This window comes from Macaca thibetana, chromosome X (genome assembly GCF_024542745.1).
Source record: "Macaca thibetana thibetana isolate TM-01 chromosome X, ASM2454274v1, whole genome shotgun sequence".
Classification (NCBI taxonomy): Eukaryota; Metazoa; Chordata; class Mammalia; order Primates; family Cercopithecidae; genus Macaca; species Macaca thibetana.
This window is the reverse complement of record NC_065598.1, coordinates 67,012,115-67,031,963: the sequence shown is the minus strand read 5'-3', so window position 1 is coordinate 67,031,963 and position 19,849 is coordinate 67,012,115. Positions and strand designations below refer to the sequence as shown.

Here is a 19,849-nt window from a genome sequence, read left to right as displayed (position 1 = left end):
ATATATATGACATTAATTTCGGGAAATTCTCAGTCATATTATTTCAAGTACTACTTCTGTTCCATTACCTATTCTTCTCCTTCTGGTATTCCCATTACACATATGTTATACCTTTTGTAGTTGTCTCACAGTCCTTGGATATTCTGTTGTATTTTTTTTAGTCTTTGTTCTCTTTGCTTTTCAGTTTGGGAGGTTTCTGTTTATATACCCTCAAGCTCAGAGACTTTTTTCCCTCAATTTTGTTCAATCTACTAATAAGACCATCAAAGGTTTTCTCATTTCTGTTACAGTGTTTTTGATCACTAGTATTCTGTTTTGGTTCTTAGAATTTCCATCTCTCTGATTACTTTGCTGATCTGCCCTTGCATGCTGTCTACTTTTTATCCATTAGAGCCCTTATAATAATTATCATAATCATGACCAATTATCATAGTTGTCTTAAAATCCCTGTCTGATAATTCCAACGTTCCTGCTATGGCTAGTTCTAATGCTTGCGCTGTGTCTTTAAATTATATTTTCTGCCTTTTAGTATGCCTTCTAATTTTTTCTTAAAAGCTGCACATGATGTACCAGGTAAAAGGAACTACTATAAATAGGCCTTTAACAATGTGGTGGTGAATTATGGGGAGAGGGGAAGCATTATTATTATTATTGTTATTGACATGGTGTCTCTTTCTGTCACCCAGGCTAGAGTGCAGTGGCATGATCATGGCTCACTATAACCTTGACCCCCACCCAGGCCCAAGTGATCCTCACACCTCAGCCTCCAGAGTAGCTGGAACTTCAGGCATGTGCAACCACACCTGGCTGATTTTTACATTTCTGTGGAAATGTGGTCTTACTATGTTGCCCAGACTAGTCTCGAACTCCTGGATTCAAGCAATCCTCCTGCCTTGGCATCCAAAATGCTGGGATTACAGGCATAAGCCACTGCACCTGGCTGGGAAACATTCTTTTTTTTTTTTTTTTTTTGAGACGGAGTCTCGCTCTGTCGCCGGGGCTGGAGTGCAGTGGCCGGATCTCAGCTCACTGCAAGCTCCGCCTCCCGGGTTTACGCCATTCTCCTGCCTCAGCCTCCTGTGTAGCTGGGACTACAGGCGCCCGCCACCTCGCCCGGCTAGTTTTTTGTATTTTTTTAGTAGAGACGGGGTTTCACCGTGTTCGCCAGGATGGTCTCGATCTCCTGACGTCGTGATCCGCCCGTCTCGGCCTCCCAAAGTGCTGGGATTACAGGCTTGAGCCACCGCGCCCGGCCAAGGGAAACATTCTTTAGTCCTATGGTTAGGTCTTGGTCTTTTAGTAAGCCTATACCTCTGGACTGTGAACTTCACAAGTGCTTCTCAGGTTTTTTTCTCCCCCATTTAGTGGGACAGGATGGCTAGAGTGGACTGAATTTGAGCATTTCGCTTCTCCGAGATCAGTTAGGCTCTGATACACCTCAGAAGGTCAGGCTGTAGTTAAGCAGCTTCTCGGAGGGCAAGATTTGTTAAGAACAGGGTGCTCTGGCGTGTTTTAAAGTGTTTTGTTTCCTCTGCCCCCTGCAAGATGCATAAAGAGATTTTGCTCCAGTATTCTCTGAGTAGCTAACCAAGCTCCTGGAGGCAAAACTCACAAAACTGTGGAGGCCCCACTATGACTGGGTCCTCCTGAGTCTTTTAATTCAGACTTGTCCACACTGAGCCTCCAGTGATTTGTCAGTTACGCTTCAGGTTTTCCTCTCCAGCATTGGGTATCATGGTAGTTTCCACTTTTGAATCTCTGCTCTAGTAAGCTGTGACTCCCTATCTTTGCCTGTCTCTCCAATCTTTGTGGCAATGGTTTTCCCTTTTTCCTCTCCTCTCTTATAGGTCCAAAAAGAGTTACTAATTTTTCAGTGTGTTCAGCGTTTTACTTGTTAGGAGACGCTGGCAACTCCCAAGCTCCTTACATGCACAACTGGAAACCGGAAGTTCTCTGTTAAACTTTATGTGCTTAAAGAAGCTTGACAGAGGGGTCAAGAAACCTGGGTCTACTCTTTTCTTCATCTGTAAAATGATGTGTCTGTACAAGATAAGTTGTTTTTTAAACCGCATTCCTCAGAACCCTGGAAATTTTGTGGCACTGCCTCAGGGACTTCCAGGAAGGTGAAGCTCCAAGCCTCCACCCAATCCTCGTTCAACCACAGCAGCTCAACTTTTATCTTTTATATTTTCTTGTATATTAGACTTTTATACAATTTTATTTGAAATAAGGATTCTAGTTCCCCCTCTTCAAAAAAGCTTATAAATCACAGAGATCACCACCTTCTCTCAAGTATTATGACCCTACAATATAAAACCTTGACAGTCATTGAAATCCTTTGCTGATGGTATATGAAGAAGTAGAAGAGAGAAAAAATATGAGGGCACTGGGAATGAGTAACTGTATCCTACAGTGGGGAAGAAGATTGTTGAAATGGTAGATTGGAGTCCTGAGCAAAAAACTTCACAATTTTGCATTTTCTTAGTTCAATTCTCAGGCACAAATGGTGTCCCTTTTTAGTTATGTTTTATAGTAAAGATTTGGAACAGTTGGAAAATATTCTTTTCTTTATTTTTAGGAAGAAAGAAATGGATCGACTTTTGACTTGCCTGAATAGAGGTAAATATCTCCCTGGTTATATTCTTCATCTTGCGTCTATTCTCTGTTGAATTCTCCAAGTACACTGAGCACACTGACTTTAACCTTATGTTTGAGTTAAGCTTCATACTCCTTATTAATGTTTGCCACAGGAATCTATTTTGGTTTCTTCATTCACAAGCAGAGAAAAATGTGTCATCATTAGCATTCATCTCCAAATGTGATTTCAGTTCTGTTTTAATTCCTATTTGTTTTAAGGATATTTCCCTCCCTCTCTTCCTTCCTTCCCTCCCTCCCTCCCCTCCCTCCCTCTCTCTCTTCCTTCCTTCCTTCCTTCCTTCCTTCCTTCTTTCCCTCCTTCCCCCTTCCCTCCCTCCTTTCCTTTCCTTCTCTCCCTTCTTCCCTTCTCTCACTCCCTGTCCCTCTACCTTTCTTTTCTAGTAGCCACTTGATCCTAACCTAAGAATTGAACAAGTGAAAAAGGATCAAGACAAATAAAAATACTCTGAACCCTGCTATTTTTCTTCATACCCTCTGAATCAAATTCAGGTTGTATATTCTCTTATTTTGAAGCTGTCCACCCAAGTCTGTGCCATCTCCCTTATCTACTAATAATTTTTCCATGTCCACTTTATTCAAGCTAATCTCCTAGTTATATCACATTTCTTTTTCTAACTACATGCTTTTTTACATGGCATCCTTTTTAACAGATCTCCCATTTTTACTGTCCATGTACCTCTTTCCTTATGTCCAAAACACACCAAAAAATTCATATCTTAGAAATTCTATCCTACTTATTGCAGTAGTTCAATTTTATGCCTCAAATACCTGTCAACAGGGTGTTAAACATAGCAAAGTGGTATAGAAACCAAACCACTTCTTTTCAAAAGAGAAAAACTTTGCTGGTTGGCATTCTTATATCTCAGAAGGACATGGGATATGTACATGCCTTCTGATAGTGATAGCACATTCTGGTTCTGTCCTGAGCTTGCTGGCTCAGTAAATATTATGCCAGCATGTTGATACTCTTCTAATTCTCAATCTCCAGTTTAGTCTTTTAAATGATTGTTTCTATTCTTTATTTCCTCACATATAAATCATATCTTTCTACCTCAGGTGGTGAATGATTGTACTAATTAAAATTATAAATCTCTCCAAAGACATGTTTGTTTCCCAGAATTTGAGTTAACAACTTCTTGGAACTTGGTAATGCTTTTTGTCATTTTAATTACTTCTGGTATGCACCCACACACACATACACAAAAAAGAACTTTCTAAATTCAAACTCCTGTGAGACTGTTCTTAAAGCAGGATTAAACAACTTTGCTAGAGTGTAAAATAAAACTATCAATATCAAATTTTCCTGTTTAATGCAGCCTTTGTGAAACTTTCTCAGCCTTTTGGCGAAGAAGACTTAAGTTTGGAGTCAAGAGTTAATGAAGCTCAGTGGTTTCGAAAAATAGGTAAGAAGAAATTCTGTGGCTGTGGGAAACATTGTGGGGTGGTGGAATCAGACAGATGTGATTTCAAATTCTGGATCTTTCATTTGTAGCTGTGGGTACAGAGATAATAATCTGTTTTATTACTTATAAAATGGAAATAATTATATATACTTCATGCAGTTATTAAGGGTTTTAAATGAAACAGCATTTGTCCTTTGTATCATAGCAGATACTCAATGGACATTAGTTGTGTTCCTTTTCTATAGAAATGGGTCTAAGATTAAACTAATGAACTATAACTACAGATCCCTAAGGTTGTGCTGCTAAACTTGGTTTAGAATACTTAATTAATTTTTTTTTTTTTTTTTTTTTTTTTTTTTTTTTTTTTTTGAGACAGAGTCTCGCTCTGTCGCCCAAGCTGGAGTGCAGTGGCGTGATCTCGGCTCACTGCCAGCTCCGCCTCTGGGGTTCACACCGTTCTCCTGCCTCAGCCTCCCGAGTAGCTGGGACTACAGTCACCCACCACCACGCCTGGCTAATTTTTTGTACTTTTAGTAGAGATGGGATTTCACCGTGTTAGCCAGGATGGTCTCAATCTCCTGACCTCATGATCCGCCTGCCTCGGCCTCCCAAAGTGCTGAGATTACAGGTGTGAGCCACCGCACCTGGCCTGGAATACTTAATTTATTTCTAAGTGTGATTTACCAGAAATGAACTATATACAACAATATGGATGAATCTTACAAACATAATGTTGAGCAAAAGAAACCAGATACTGAAGAATACATATTGTGTTGTTCATTTTATTTATAATTTTTAAAATGGGCAAAACTAACATATGGTGTTATAAGTCAGGATAGTGGTTACCCTGGAAAAGGAGTTGGACTTGAAAGTTGTAGGAGCTTCAGGGTTTCTGGTAATGTTCAAGATCTTTCTTGATGTGGGTGCCAGACGCATGGATATGTCCACTTTGTGAAAATTCATCAAGCTGTACAATTATGAGTTGTGTAATATACTTTATAACAGCTCTATTTCAATAAAATGATTTTAAAACTTGTGGAGGCAGTTACTACAGTGATAAGTAAGCATGAGCAATTAAGCAGCAGTGCCACAAAGTGGACCGATTCTACATGAACTTTTCCCTGTGTTATGAGGTTTAATAGGGTTTTAATCCTCGGAGAAAGGGAATGAATACTGCAATCTGACTTCTAAGAAACTGATGCAAATAATGAAAAATAACAAACATCTAAAATATAGACAAGTTTGGTGACTTTAATCTTTTGAAGGTTTGAAAAGGAATGTTTTTACTTTTACTGCATTTTGATTTGGATTTTCCAAGGGGAACGTGATGCTGACTGTTGCCTGACGAGGGCTTCTACTGCTCTTTGGAAGATATGAATCTTTCCAATAATTTTTCTCAACTCTTGATTCTAGTGTACCTTGTTCTTTGCTGAATTTTAACTTACTTTCACCACTGAGAGTTGGTGAGCTCTATTCATTTTGATCTTCATTTTTAGATAGATTTGTGTCAACTAAGAATTTTTTTTTTTTTTGAGACAGAGTCTTGTTGCCAGGCTGGAGTGCAGTGGTGCCATCATAGCTCACTGTAACCTCAAATTCCTGGTGTCAGTCTTCTGGGACTATAGTTGTGTGCCACACCTGGCTAGTTTTGTTTTGGTTTGGTTTGGTTTTTAATTTTTTTGTATAGACGGAGTCTCTCTCTGTTGCCCAGGCTCGTCCTGAACTCCTGGCCTCTAGCAATCCTCCTGTCTTGGTCTCCCAAAGTTCTGGGATTATAGGAATGAGCCACCAAGCCTGGCCTCAGCTAGGAATTCTTATTGCATGTCTCCAGTTTTTAAAAATTCAGCAATACGGGGCCGGGCGCGGTGGCTCAAGCCTGTAATCCCAGCACTTTGGGAGGCCGAGACGGGTGGATCACGAGGTCAGGAGATCAAGACCATCCTGGCTAACACAGTGAAACCCCGTCTCTACTAAAAATACAAAAAAAAAAAAAAAAAAAACAGCTGGGCAAGGTGGCAGGCGCCTGTAGTCCCAGCTACTCGGGAGGCTGAGGCAGGAGAATGGCGTGAACCCGGGAGGCGGAGCTTGCAGTGAGCTGAGATCCGGCCACTGCACTCCAGCCTGGGTGACAGAGCGAGACTCCGTCTCAAAAAAAAAAAAAAAAAAAAAAAAAAAATTCAGCAATACCTCCCTTGGTCATTGGTCTCGTGTTGAAGATTGGAATTGACGAGAGTCTCTAAATTTACCTGGAAAAATTCTTTAAAACCTAAAGGTAATTGTTTAAACCTTGAGAAATCCCTTACCGGTATATTAATATCAAAGGCGTAAGTATCAGAAATTGTAATGGTACAGACTAAATGGTAGATTTTCATAATTTCATATTATTATATTATTTCATGTTAATTTCCAGCTTGGAACTTGGCTGTGCAATGTGACAAAGATCCAGTGATAATGAGAGAGTTTTTCATACTTTCTTATAAGGTAAGTTTCTTTTAATAAGTATCTCATGTATGGACCACAACAAGGCTATAACCACTATGGCTATAGTAAAGGGCTAAATATAGACTAGGATTGTCTCTTGATCTAGGAACTTTTAATATATATGTAAGTGGGAATGACCTAAGAAGAATTTGTTCCTTATAGGGTATAGCGTAAGAATGCGGGGCATATCTCTCTATACCAAAATATCAGAAACATTCATCAGGGAGGCTAAAGTTCTACCATTTAAGACTTATTTCTTTGCCTTTGAAGGGATCTCAGCCTCCCAAAGTCCTATATTAAAATGTCAATATCTTTAGGAGGGGAATACTCTAAGTAGTTGTTAATTACCAACACATTATGAAGAGTTATGGAAATAAGTCTACAAGAACATAGAATAAGTATCTGGGGACAGCAGGGGCTGAAGAAAGAGATAAGAAACTTAGGCCTCCTTTATAACTTTCCTATAGCAGGTCCTGAGTGTAGTGATTTGTGAGTTTGTTATTTAATTATAAGCATTTTTAAATAGTCGTTGGCCTCCAAGGTAGAGGTTAAATGCCAGAAAGAGGACCAAGTATTGACAGGAGGATAAAAGGAGAACGGCTAAAAGAATATCCTTCATACACATTCAGGAATACACAGTATGATATGTTGAGATCAATTAAATGTTAAGAATTTTAGAGCTACGCCAGGCGCGGTGGCTCAAGCCTGTAATCCCAGCACTTTGGGAGGCCGAGACGGGCGGATCATGAGGTCAGGAGATCGAGACCATCCTGGTTAATACGGTGAAACCCCGTCTCTACTAAAAAGTACAAAAAACTAGCCGGGCGACGTGGCGGGTGCCTGTAGTCCCAGCTACTCGGGAGGCTGAGGCAGGAGAATGGCGTGAACCCGGGAGGCGGAGCTTGCAGTGAGCTGAGATCTGGCCACTGCACTCCAGCCTGGGCGACAGAGCGAGACTCCGTCTCAAAAAAAAAAAAAAAAAAAAAAAAAAAGAATTTTAGAGCTAGAAAGAACTATAAAGACAATCTAGCACAACTCCTTCATCTCACATAAGAGTAATCAAAGACCTAAAGAGATGGGGTGTCTTTAAATGCTATTAATTTAATAACAATGACAGTTATGATCACTGAATATTTGGGGAGATTAAGAAATAGTCTTTGCAAGTTTAGGCATAACTGCCATTTTAATTAAGTGAAATAAATTGGTTTTAGTTTTGGCATTTGTGATGGGACTTGTAGGATTGGCGTGTAAGAATCCAAATGGCCTAGAGTTTTATTGTAGTAGCTGGGAGTTTTTCCTAAAACTAGACAATGTTGATGATGAGGTCATGCCTAATGCCTGTCAAGACTTGCCAATGCCTCTTTCAACCATGACAATATACATACTAATTTTGGCTCTATTCAATACAAAGGGGGAAATCTATTTGCCAGGGGAAAAATCACTTAGAAATTACAACATAAACCAAGAAGTAAATCACTAGATAGAAATACAAGGGCAAATGATACTACTTGTCACTGGAAAAGATAGGAATACTGTGAAGAAATGAAGCTTTTTATCTCTAGGAGGGTACTAAAAACAATGGAAAATAATATAAAATTGAAAGCATAAATCAGTATTATAATTTATATCATTTCTATGGTGACATGTGCTTTTCCAGCTGAATTTTCTCATTCAAACAGGAAGTTGCTGATTTTCATTCCGATTGTTTGTGTTCACCTGGCAGAATTCTCACTATTCATTGATGTTCTGGTTACTTCTTATCAGATGTCCCAGTTTTGTCCTTCTGATCAAGTAATTCTGATTGCACGGAAAACATGTTTACTTATGGCAGCTGCAGTTGATCTAGAGCAAGGCAGAAAAGCTTCAACAGCTTTTGAACAGGTAATGTGCAACCTTCAAAGAAAAGACAAGAGTTCAGTGTGCTATTTGTTATGTTTGCCTTCCCCGATGCAGTTCTTTTTGATTCTCTTTAGAGAATCCTTTTCTCCACTCCAGCATCATCTTGATTTCAAAAGTTTGTAATGGCTAATTCCTTCCTAAGCAAAGGTTACTTTTGGCATAGCCTCTTCTTTTAAGAAGATTAGATATCTCTTCTTTTAAAATTCCCCTTCCTATGGACCACTCTTTCCAAAAATGTTTTTAAATATCTTTTATCCTTTATTGTCTGCCTGTGATTATACACGGGTTTGGACTCCACTTTTGTTTCTTATCACATGTTCTAAGGAATAACTCATCTATTTCCATAGCTTTGATAGCCATCTGAAATTATTACTTATCTTGTTTTTCTTCTCTCAATTGCATTTGCTTTCTTTTCCCCACATTCTTAAATATCTCATTAACTTAATTTCTACAAGACAGAATTCCTTACCTTTGCCTGAATTCCCCTATCAGATTCTTAAATGTTACCCCTTTTAGGAGCTATCAATATCACCATCTCCCATACACCAGATTATCGGTTTGCTTTTAGCTGTTTACCTTTCTTCTTTCAATCTAAGAAAATTGTCTCTAAATCAGATCAATAGCATTTTTGTATGATTTTTAAGATCTAGATCACTCTGCTTGGTTTCTCTTACCTGGACAAAGAAAACTTCCTAATTTCTCATACTTGTCACCTTCTCTCCTCTCCAAGAGATATAAACCCCTTGCTGTTTATTCTCTTCCTCCTTCCTCTTATTTCATATTGTTCTTTGGATCTGGAACAAACTCTCACCAGATCTATGCCAACTATTTTGCTTCTTTTCCCTTCCATTGTTGAGTGCAGCTCAAAAAACATTGGCGCACCAGACACTTTTCTAGGTACTGGGGATACAGAGATAAAGAAGCCAAAGTCCTTGCCTCTGAGGAGTAGAGGAGGCCCTCTTTTAAGAAATGTTTTTATTTTAAAAGAAGATGGGAAAAGACTCTACCCGCCCCAGAGCAAAATAAACAAACAAAAATTCTACTTAACAGACAAAGGTAAATGTAATTTAATTCTCAATAGGGACTTTTGCTTTACTAAAAAATAGTAATAACATCTTATTTTTATATAGTGCTTTTCAATTTCTAAAAGTTTTTCCTTTTTGGTTGGTAATCCTGAGTTTAATTTTTTATCTTAGTGAAAAGAGATCAAATTGATGTGAGGGAAATTTCACAAACTCTTAAGTACAATCATTATTTTGTTTGTTCCTAACTACCATTCTTTTTTATTCTGTGTTCTTTCTCATGTACACCTCTGTTTCCTCAGAACTCTCTAATCTAGTAACCTTTCTATAATCTTCTTTCCTTTTGAAAGGATGTCTATTTAGATAATTGAAGATGCACTTCTGCCTTTTATCATCTAAGTGTGGTCCCTATGAATCAGACCGTGGTACTCTGTCTCTCTAAAGAATACTTGTTGATTTCTGTTGTATACATCTGCTCCCTGTTCTCTAAACCCTCATAAATGGGAATATTTCCAAATAAGTAACCGATGAAGGAATATAGATGGACCGCATAGTTTTATCAACATTGTCTCTACCCTTCTGAGTATGAGTTAGGGGAAAGTGAGGGATAGGTAAAAACATATAGTAATTGTACTTTGTCAAGGAACCACATCTTTTCCTAGAGCAGGAGTGGGTAAACTACTGCCAACTGGCCAAATCAGGCCGCTGGGAGATGTAGTTGAAAATAAAGAAAAATATGTAAAAGAGAGTGTATATGGCTAGGAAAGCCTAAAATATTTACTGTCTGTCCTTTTATACAAAAAGTTTCCTGATCCCTATCCTTGATTATATTTTAACAGACTTATTGAGGCATAATTCACATACCTTACAGTTCACCCACTTAGGTATACAATCTATTGGTTTTGAGAATATTCTCAGAATTGTGCGACTATTGATGCAACTAATTTTAGAACATTTTATCACCCTAAAAAGAAACCCCTTACCCATTTAGCAGTCACTTCTTATTGCCTGCCACCAGCACTAAGCAACTGTCTACTTTCTGTCTGTATAGACTTGCCTGTTCCAGATATTTCATATAAATGTCATCATCATCATATTTTATACAAATGTCAAATGTTTTTTGTTCTGTACTCTTTTCTGACTGGCTCCTTTTATAAATGCCTAAATAACATTTTCAAGGTTCTTCGTGTTGTAGCATATATCAGTGTTTCATTTCCTTTTATGGCTGAATTATATTCCGTTGTATAAACATCACATTTTAAAAATCCGTTCATCCATTGATGGACTTTTGGGTTGTTTCTAATTTTCAGCTCTTGTGAATAATGCCATGATGAACGTTTATGTACAAATTTTTGCGTGGAAATATGTTTTCATTTCTTTCAATATGAAATATACCTAGGAGTGGTATTGCTGGGTCATACAGTAACTCTATGTTTCATCATTTGAGGAATGCTGGAGTTTTTCAAAGCATCTGCACCATTTTACATTCCCACCAGGACTGAATGAGGATTCCAATTTCTCCACTTCCTTGCCACCACTTGTTATTATATCTTTTTAATTATAGCCATCCTAGTGAGTATAAATTGATACCTCATTGTGGTTTTGATGTGCATTTCTGTGATGACTAATGATGTTGAGGATCTTTTCATGTGCTTATTGGCCATTTGTATATCTTGTTTGGAAAATATCTATTGAAATCTTTTTGCATTTATTTATTTATTTAGAGATGGAGTCTTGTTCTGTCACCCAGGCTGGAGTGCAGTGGCACAATTTCAGCTCACTGCAACCTCTGCCTCCCAGGTTCAAGTGATTGTCCTGCCTCAGCCTCCCGAGTAGCTGGGACTACAGCCACACGCCACTGTGCCCAGCTAATTTTTGTATTTTTGTAGAGACAGGGTTTTGCCATGTTGGCCAGGTTGGTCTCAAACTCCTCACCTCAAGTGATCCACCCACCTCGGCCTCCCAAAGTGCTTCATGCTCATTTTAAATTAGCCTATTTGTCTTTTTACCACTGAGTTGTAATAATTCTTTATATATTCTTTATACTATACTCTTATCAAATACATGATTTACAATTATTTTCTCCTATTCTGTGGTTTGTCTTTTCCATTTCTTGCTAGTGCCTTTTGAAATACAGTTTTTATTTTTATGATATCCATTTTATTTATTTTGTTATCATATCTGAGACCATTTTGTAATCCAAAGTCATGAAGGTTTACCTCGATGTTCTCTTCTAAGATTTTTTATATTTTCAGCTCTTACATGTAGGTCTATGATCCATTTTGAGTTAATTTTTGTGTATGGTATGAGATAGGGGTCCAACTTTATTGTTTTGCATGTGAATATCCATTTGTCCTAGTACTATTTGTTGAGGACTATTTTTTTCCCCATTGAATTATCTTCGTACCATTGTTGAAAATCACTTAACCATAAATGAGAAGGTTTATTCTCAATTCTATTCCATTGACATCTATGTCTATCCTTGGGGCAATACCACATTGCCTTGATAATTATAGCTTTATGTAGTAAGTTTTGAAATAGGAAGGCGTTAGTCCTCCCTCTTTGTTCTTTTTAAAGATTGTTCTGGCTATTCTAGGTCCCTGGAATGTCCATTAGGACCAACTTGTTGATTTCTGCAAAAAAGCCAGCTGTGATTTTGATAGGGGTTGCATTGAAACTAGATCAGTTTAGGGAGAATATTAAAGCCTCTGATTCATGAACATGGAATATCTTTCCATTTATTTAGGCTTTTCACTTCTTTCAACAATGTTTTGTGGTTTTCAGATTATAAATTTTTCACTACTTGTTGTAGTCTATTCAGATTTTGTGTTTCCTCTTGAGTCAGTTTTAGTAGTTTATCTTTCTAGAAATTTATCCATTACATCTAAGTTATTGAATTTGTTGGTTTACAGTTGTTCATAGTATTCCCTTATAGTCCTCTTTATTTTTGTAAGGTCAGTAGTGATACCTCCTCTTTTATTCCTAATTTTAGTTATTTGTGTCTTCTCTCTTTTTGTTCTTGGTCAGTATAGACAAAAGTATATCAATTTTGCTCTTTTTGAGAACGAACTTTTGGTTTCATTTTTTCTATTGCATTTCTAGTCTCTATTTCATTAATTCCCACTCAAATCTTCCTTCTGCTTACTTCCAGTTCAGTTTGCTTTTGTTTTTACAGCTTCTTAAGGTAAAACTTGGAGTCACTGATTTGAGATATTTTTTATTTTAATATCAACTTTTGCAGCTATAAATACCCTTTAGGGACTGCATTAACTGCATCCCATAAATTTCGGTATGTTGTATTTTTTTCATTCATCTTAAAATATTTTCTAATTTTCATTGTGCTTTCTTATTTAACCCATTTATTATTTAGGAATCTGTTGTTTAATTCTCACATATTTGTGAATTTCCCAAATTGCCTTCTCTTGCTGATTTTTAATTTTATTCCACTGTGGTCAGAGTACATACTTCGTGACTTCAATTATTTTAAATTTATTTGAAGTTTGTGTTATAGCCTCGCATGTGAGCTATACTAGAGAAAGTGCCATACATGAGTGCTTGAGAAGAATGTACATTCTACTTGGGTTAGTGAAATGTTTTATGGCTAGTAGGTCTTGTAGGTTGATAGTATTGTTCAAGTGTTCTATATCCTTGATGGTTTTCTGCCTACTTATTCTATTCATTACTTGAAGTGGGGTATTGAAGTCTCCAACTAATAAAAGTTGAATTATCTCTTTCTTTCTTTCTTCAATTCTACCCAGTTTTGCTTTATATTTTTGGGGCTCTGTTGTTAGGTTATATATATTTATAATTGCTATATATTTCCAATGAATTGGCCCTTTTAACATTATAAAATTTTCTTCTTTGTCCCTAGTAATTTTTTGTTTGTTTGTTTTAGAGTCTATTTTTGTCTGATATTAGTAGTGTTACCCTAACATTCTTATGGTCAATGTTTCCATAACATAACTTTTTCTATCCTTTCACGATCAACCTATTTATTTGTCTTCGAACCTAATATGTATTTCTTGTAGACAGAATATAGTTGGATCATCTTTGTTTCAATATGATTATCTTTGCCTTTTATTGGGTTGTTTAATGCAGTCACATTTAATGTTACTATTTTTATGGTTGTATAGCAGGGCGAGCCGCAGACAAAACTCCTCAGACACTGAGTTAAAGAAGGAAGGGGTTTATTTGGACAGAGGCATCAGCAAGACTTCTGTCTCAAGAGCTGAGCCCCCCAAGTGAGCAATTCTTGTCCCTTTTAAGGGCTCACAACTCTAAGGGGGTGCGTGTGAGAGGGTTGTGATTGATTGAGCAAGCAGGGGGTACATGACTGGGGGCTGCATGCACCGGTAATTAGATTGGAACAAAACAAGGTAGGAATTTTCACCGTGCATTTCTATACAATGTCTGTAATCTATAGATAACATAACAGATTAGGTCAGGAGTCGATCTTTAACTACCAGGCCCAGGGTGCGGCACTGGGCTGTCTGCCTGTGGATTTCATTTCTGCCTTTTAGTTTTTACTTCTTCTTTCTTTGGAGGCAGAAATTGGGCATAAGACAATATGAGGGGTGGTCTCCTCCCTTAGTTGAATTTACTTCTGCCACTTTACCTTTCCATTTCTATATATCTCATGTATTTTTTATTCCTGATTTTCTGAACCTTTACTCTTTTCTTTTGCATTAAGTGAATGTTTTCTAATGTAACATTTTTGTTTTTTTAATGAGTTTTACACAATATTTGAGTTATTTTCTTAGTGGTCACTCTGGGGCTTACAATATAGATCTTAATTTATCAGAATCTACATCAGATTATAAACCCAATTTCAGTGAGATATAGTAATGCTATTCCTATTAGCTGTGTTCTCTTCTCTTTTTTAATGCTATTTTGTTATATATATTACATCTATATATGCTCCAAACACAACAATACATCTTATAGTATCACTTTATAGAATTTTAAGTATTTTAAAGAAACTCAGAGAAGAGGCTGGGTGTGGTAGCTCACACCTGTAATCCTAGCACTTTGGGAGGCCGAGGTGGGCAGATCACTTGAGGTCAGGAGTTCAAAATCAGCCTGGCCAACATGGTGAAACCCCATCTCTCCTAAATATACACAAAAAATTAGCTGGGCATGGTGGCAGGTGCCTATAATCCCAGTTACTCAGGAGGCTGAGGCAGCAGAATCACTTGAATCCGGCAGGCGGAGGTTGCACTGAGCCGGGATTGCGCCGTTGCACTCCAGCCCGGGCAACAAGAGCGAAACTCCGTCTCAAAAAAAAAATAGAAACTTAGAGAAGAAAGTATATATTATGGTTTCTTATATTAAGCATGTTACTTACCATTTATGCTTTTCCTCATTTTTTCCTGTAGATTAGAGTTACTGTATGGTCTCTGGATTAGTCTGTTCTCTCACACACTATGAAGAAATACCTGAGACTGGGTAATTTATAAAGGAAAGAGGTTTAATTGACTCATAGTTCCACGTGGCTGGGGAGGCCTCAGGAAACTTAGAGTCATGGTGGAAGGCATCTCTTCACAGGGTAGCAGGAAAGAGAATGAAAGCCGAGTGAAGTGGGAAGCCCCTTACAGAACCATCAGATCTTGTGAGAATTTACTATCACGAGAATAGCATGGGGGAAACTGCCCCCATGATTGAATTATCTCCCTCCGGGTCCCTCCCACCACACATGAGGGTTATGAGAACTACAATTCAAGATGAGGTTTGTGTGGGGACACGGCCAAACTATATCAGTCTCATTTTCTTACTCCAAAACAGCTTTTTTTAATTGTCAAATACATTTCATTTCTATATGTTAGAGGCCCAACAATGCAAATACATATTCACATATATGTCTATATATATATTTTTTAAAAAAACAAGAGAAGAAGAAATATACATTTATATTAATACTATCTTTTATAATTATATAATTAATGTTACCAGTGCTCTTTGTTTTTTCATCTGGATTCAAATTACTGTCTGGCATTACTTGCTTTTCAACCTGAAAGATTGTCTCTTAGCAATGAATTCTCTAAGCTCTTGTTTATCCAGGGACATCTTTATTTCACCTTCTCTGAATAATAGTTTTGCTAGGTATTAGATTATTAGTAGATTTTTATTTTTCTTTGATCACTTTGGATGTGTTGTCCCACTGCCTTCTGGCCTTTATTGTTTTTAATGAGAAATCAGCTATTAATCTCAATCACCCTTATATGTGGCGAGTCATGTTTCTCTTGCTACTTTCAAATTTTTCTTTGTCTTTTACCATTTTATAATGTATCTGGGTTGGATATCTTTGTGTTTCTTGATCCCACCTAGAGTTTTTTGGGCTTCTTGAGTGTGTAGATTATTGTTTTTCATCAAAATTAGGGAATTTTCAGCCATGTGTTTGAAATATTTTTTCTCTTTTTCTCTCCTTTTGGTAATCCCATTATGGGTATGTTGGTGTGCCTAATGGTGTCCCATGTTTTACTGAGGCTTAGTTTATTTTTTTCTTTTTCATTCTGCTCTCATATTTCATAATCTCTACTAATCTATCTTCATGTTTGCTGATTGCTTTCTCTGCTAAGTCAAACCTAATGTTGATACCCTCTAGTGAGTTTTAAATTTTCATTTATTGTAATTTTCAACTCCAGAATTTCCGTCTGATTTTTATAATTTTTATCCTTTTATTGAGATTCATTTTTGATGAACTTTTTTTTTATCATACCTTCCTTCTTTAAGTGTGGTTTCATTTAGTTATTTGAACATATTTAAAATAGTTGCTTTGAATTCTGTGTCTATTAAGTTTAACATCTGGGCCTTTTCAAAATCAGTTCCTGTTACCTGTTTTTTCCTATGTAGAGGTCACACTTTCCTGTCTCTTTGCATAGCTTGTAATTTTCTGTTGAAAACTGGACGATTTAGATAATATGTTGTAGTATCTTTGGGTACTGATCTCCCCATGGGGTTTGTGGATGTTAGTGTTTACTTCTTTATTTGTTTAGTGAATTAGCTATAGGGAAATAGTGAAGTCTATTTTCCCCATAACTGATGTCACTCCTTGGAAGGCACAGTCTTTGCCTGTGCAAAGACTGCTTACACCTCCCTCTGGTAAAGGATGACAGTGATTTCAGGAGGGTTCTTTGTTACTCTTTTCCTGATCTGACCTCTTAAGCTTCTAGATGACCTTCTTCTATTAGTAGCACATGCAGCTGTTAGTCTTGACTAATTGCTAGGTGATTACTCTGTGTGTGTGTGTGTGTGTGTGTGTGTGTGTGTGTGTGTGTGTGTGTTAAAGTGCTCTTGTGCATAAATTGCCCCACAGCCTGTTCCAATTAAAATAAGACCCCTTTGAAGGAATAGAAATCTTAGCTGTCTCTTCACATACTTCTCTCTATAAACTTCTAGTTGGTCTGTTATTTTCTTCTCAGTATCATTGAGCTACCAATATCCTCTTAATTGCTCACTACCAAAATCTCCATGATTTTTTACAGTGTCCTTAGACTTGAACTTCCCCACGCTCTGTTCCAACTAAAGTCATTTCCTTTAGGGAGTGCTATAGATCTATAGGGAGTGCTATAGATCTGCCTCTCCTACTGGGCAGAAACTGAACCACTGTTTTGGAGCTAGGGGCAGGGACAGTGGCCCACTTCTGTCAGAGTGACAGTCTAACTGTATGAGTGGAAGAGTGGGCAAGAGTTGTAGTCCCTGATATTCTTGACTTGCTGCTCCCAGCGTGGACACTTTAGCCTATAAGCAGCTGAGATGAGAGCTGAGATGAGATGAGATTGAGACCCAGGATCCTGAACTTGCAATGCCTGGGATAGAGCTTTTGCCTTACAAATAGAGGCTGGGTAGAGAAAGAGAGTTCTAGGCTTCTGAGCTATGCTTGTTTATAATAGAGCTTCTACAATAGATATCTGGGGGGATGAGAAGTGCCAGCAGTCTGGCCCTTCAGAGAATCCCTAGCCCAGAAACTGGAGGTAAAGAGAGTCCTATCTTCTTGGCCACACCCACCTAAAGTAGTGCTTACATCACACTGAGCTGGCGGATGGTGAGTGAATCATGGCTTAAATGTCACAGGCTCTTACTGTTCTTACTAAGACTTAGTAGATTTCCTGTAATAAATGTTTCTTCATTTTCTCTACACCCTCAGGGCAATTTCCTGAGCCTTTACGTGATTATGTTTTCTAATTTTCACTAGTTACGATGATTGCTTTGCTGAGGAGAGGATCCGTGGAGCTCCTCACACAACTATTCTAGAAGTGTTTCTCTTCTGTTCTAGATTGTTAAAGAAATTGATAATGCTCAAGATTTTTTATTTAATCCTCATTTTTCTGAAACAATAAGGAAATGTGCAAATAGAGGCTAATATTTCTATATAAATTCCAAAATGTTCAGTTTAAACTATCATTTTTCTATTAATTTATTTTTACCTGTTTTTGATGAAAATGATATGAGATTATATTAATTTGCTTAAAGTTTTTTTTTTGTTGGGACTAATTATCGTGTTGCATTGTTGCCAAACAGACTATGTTCCTGAGTCGTGCACTTGAGGAGATCCAGACATGCAATGATATCCAGAATTTCCTGAAACAAACAGGTACAGTAGGAACTGGAAGTTTGGTAACACAGTTTGAAAGGAACTTAGAATCTAAATAAACAAGTCTTTTGTCACCAGAAATTTGTGCCACTGCAGTACTTGATAACCAGTCAAATGTTTTTTTTTTTTTCTGTTGTTTTGTTTTTTTGAGACAGGGTCTTACTGTGTCACCCAGGCTGGAGTGCAGTGATATGATCTTGGCTTATTGCAACCTCTGCCTTCTGGGTTCAAGCAATTCTCCCACCTCAGCCTCCTGAGTAGCTGGGAATACAAGCATGCACCACAACGCCTGGCTAAACTTTTGTATTTTTTGGTAGAGATAGGGTTTCACCATGTTGGCGAGGCTGGTCTCGAACTCCTGACCTCAAGTGATCTGCCCACCTCGGCCTCCTAAAGTACTGGGATTACAGGTGTAAGCCACCACTCCCAGCCCCAATGATTCCTTAAGAGCTGATTTTTTCCCCACTCTATATCAGTATTGACTCCGTAACATACTACTTAGAATAAGAATATTTTTTACTTTGCTTTATATGAAAGTATATCATTAAATATTTTATTATTGTTCAACATATTATTAATCTTAGATCACTAGATTTAATGTCTAATTTAATCAAGCTTTAACTTTGACTAAATGTAGGCTAGTCTTCACAATCAAGATATCAGATACTGCTAATATTTTGTTATAAAATTATCTAAATAGGCTGGGCGTGGTGGCTCACATCTGTAATCCCAGCACTTTGGGAGGCCAAGGTGGGTAGATCACCTGAGGTTAGGAGTTCGAGGCCAGCCTGACCAACATGGAGAAACCCCGTCTCTACCAAAAATACAAAGTTAACCGGGCATGGTGGCGCATGCCTGTAATCCCAGCTGCTCAGGAGGCTGAGGCATCCTTGAATCACTTGAACTCAGGAGGAATAAATCTTCATGACTTTGGATTTGGCAATGGATTCTTTGACATGACACTGAAAGCACAAGCAACAAAAGAAAAGGTAGATAAATTGGACTTCATCAAAGTTAAAAACTTTTCTACATCAAAGGACATTATCAAGAAAGTGAAAAGAAAACATACAGGAGAAAATATTTGCAAATCATATACCTGATAAGGGTTTAATATACAAAATATATAAAGAAATCCTAAAACTCAACACCAAAAAGCAACCCAATTTTAAATATGGGCAAAGAACTTGAATAGATAAGTCCTTTCCCTCTCTCAAAGATGAAATACAAATAACCAATAAGCACATGAAAAGATGCTCAACACTTTAGTCATCAGAGAAATACTAATCAAAACCATGAGATACTATTTCACCTACTATTTTTTCTCTGCATCCTTGCCAACTTCGTTATTTTTTGACATTTTAATAATGGACATCCTGACTGGTGTAAGATGATATGTCATTGTGGTTTTAATTTGCATTTAATTTGCATTTCTCTGATGACTTTTCAATCCAGCATTCCCACTACTGGGTAATCTACCCAAAGGTAAAGAAATTATATATTGAAAAGATACCAGCACTCATGTGTTTATTGCAGCACTATTCACAGTTGCAATGATATGGAGTCAACCTACGTATCCGTCAATGGATGATGGGACAAAGAAAATGTGGAATGAAGATAAACACAATTAAGTAGTACTCAGCCATAAAAATAGAATGAAATCAGGTCATTTGCAGTAACGTGGATGAAACTGGAGGCCATTATCTTAAGTGAAACAACTGAGAACCAGAACGTCAAATACTGCATGTTCTCACTTATAAGTGGGAGCTAAATAAAGTATGCACACGGACACAGAGGGT

At 37.5% G+C, this 19,849-nt stretch overlaps 2 protein-coding genes across 2 annotated transcripts in view; one reads left to right on the top strand and one right to left on the bottom strand.

The window, feature by feature from the left end:
* The window catches only part of LOC126946196 (60S ribosomal protein L37-like), a 321,281-nt gene that overhangs the window by 222,640 nt on the left and 78,792 nt on the right, over nucleotides 1–19,849 (bottom strand). The gene's annotated exons all lie outside the window — the stretch shown is intronic.
* The window catches only part of TEX11 (testis expressed 11), a 323,712-nt gene that overhangs the window by 259,538 nt on the left and 44,325 nt on the right, over nucleotides 1–19,849 (top strand). The window contains exons 21-25 of the mRNA XM_050776219.1: nucleotides 2,579–2,619; nucleotides 3,975–4,061; nucleotides 6,472–6,542; nucleotides 8,307–8,423; nucleotides 17,981–18,053. Coding sequence (XP_050632176.1) covers nucleotides 2,579–2,619; nucleotides 3,975–4,061; nucleotides 6,472–6,542; nucleotides 8,307–8,423; nucleotides 17,981–18,053 — 389 coding nt within the window. The remainder of the gene's footprint in view (nucleotides 1–2,578; nucleotides 2,620–3,974; nucleotides 4,062–6,471; nucleotides 6,543–8,306; nucleotides 8,424–17,980; nucleotides 18,054–19,849) is intronic.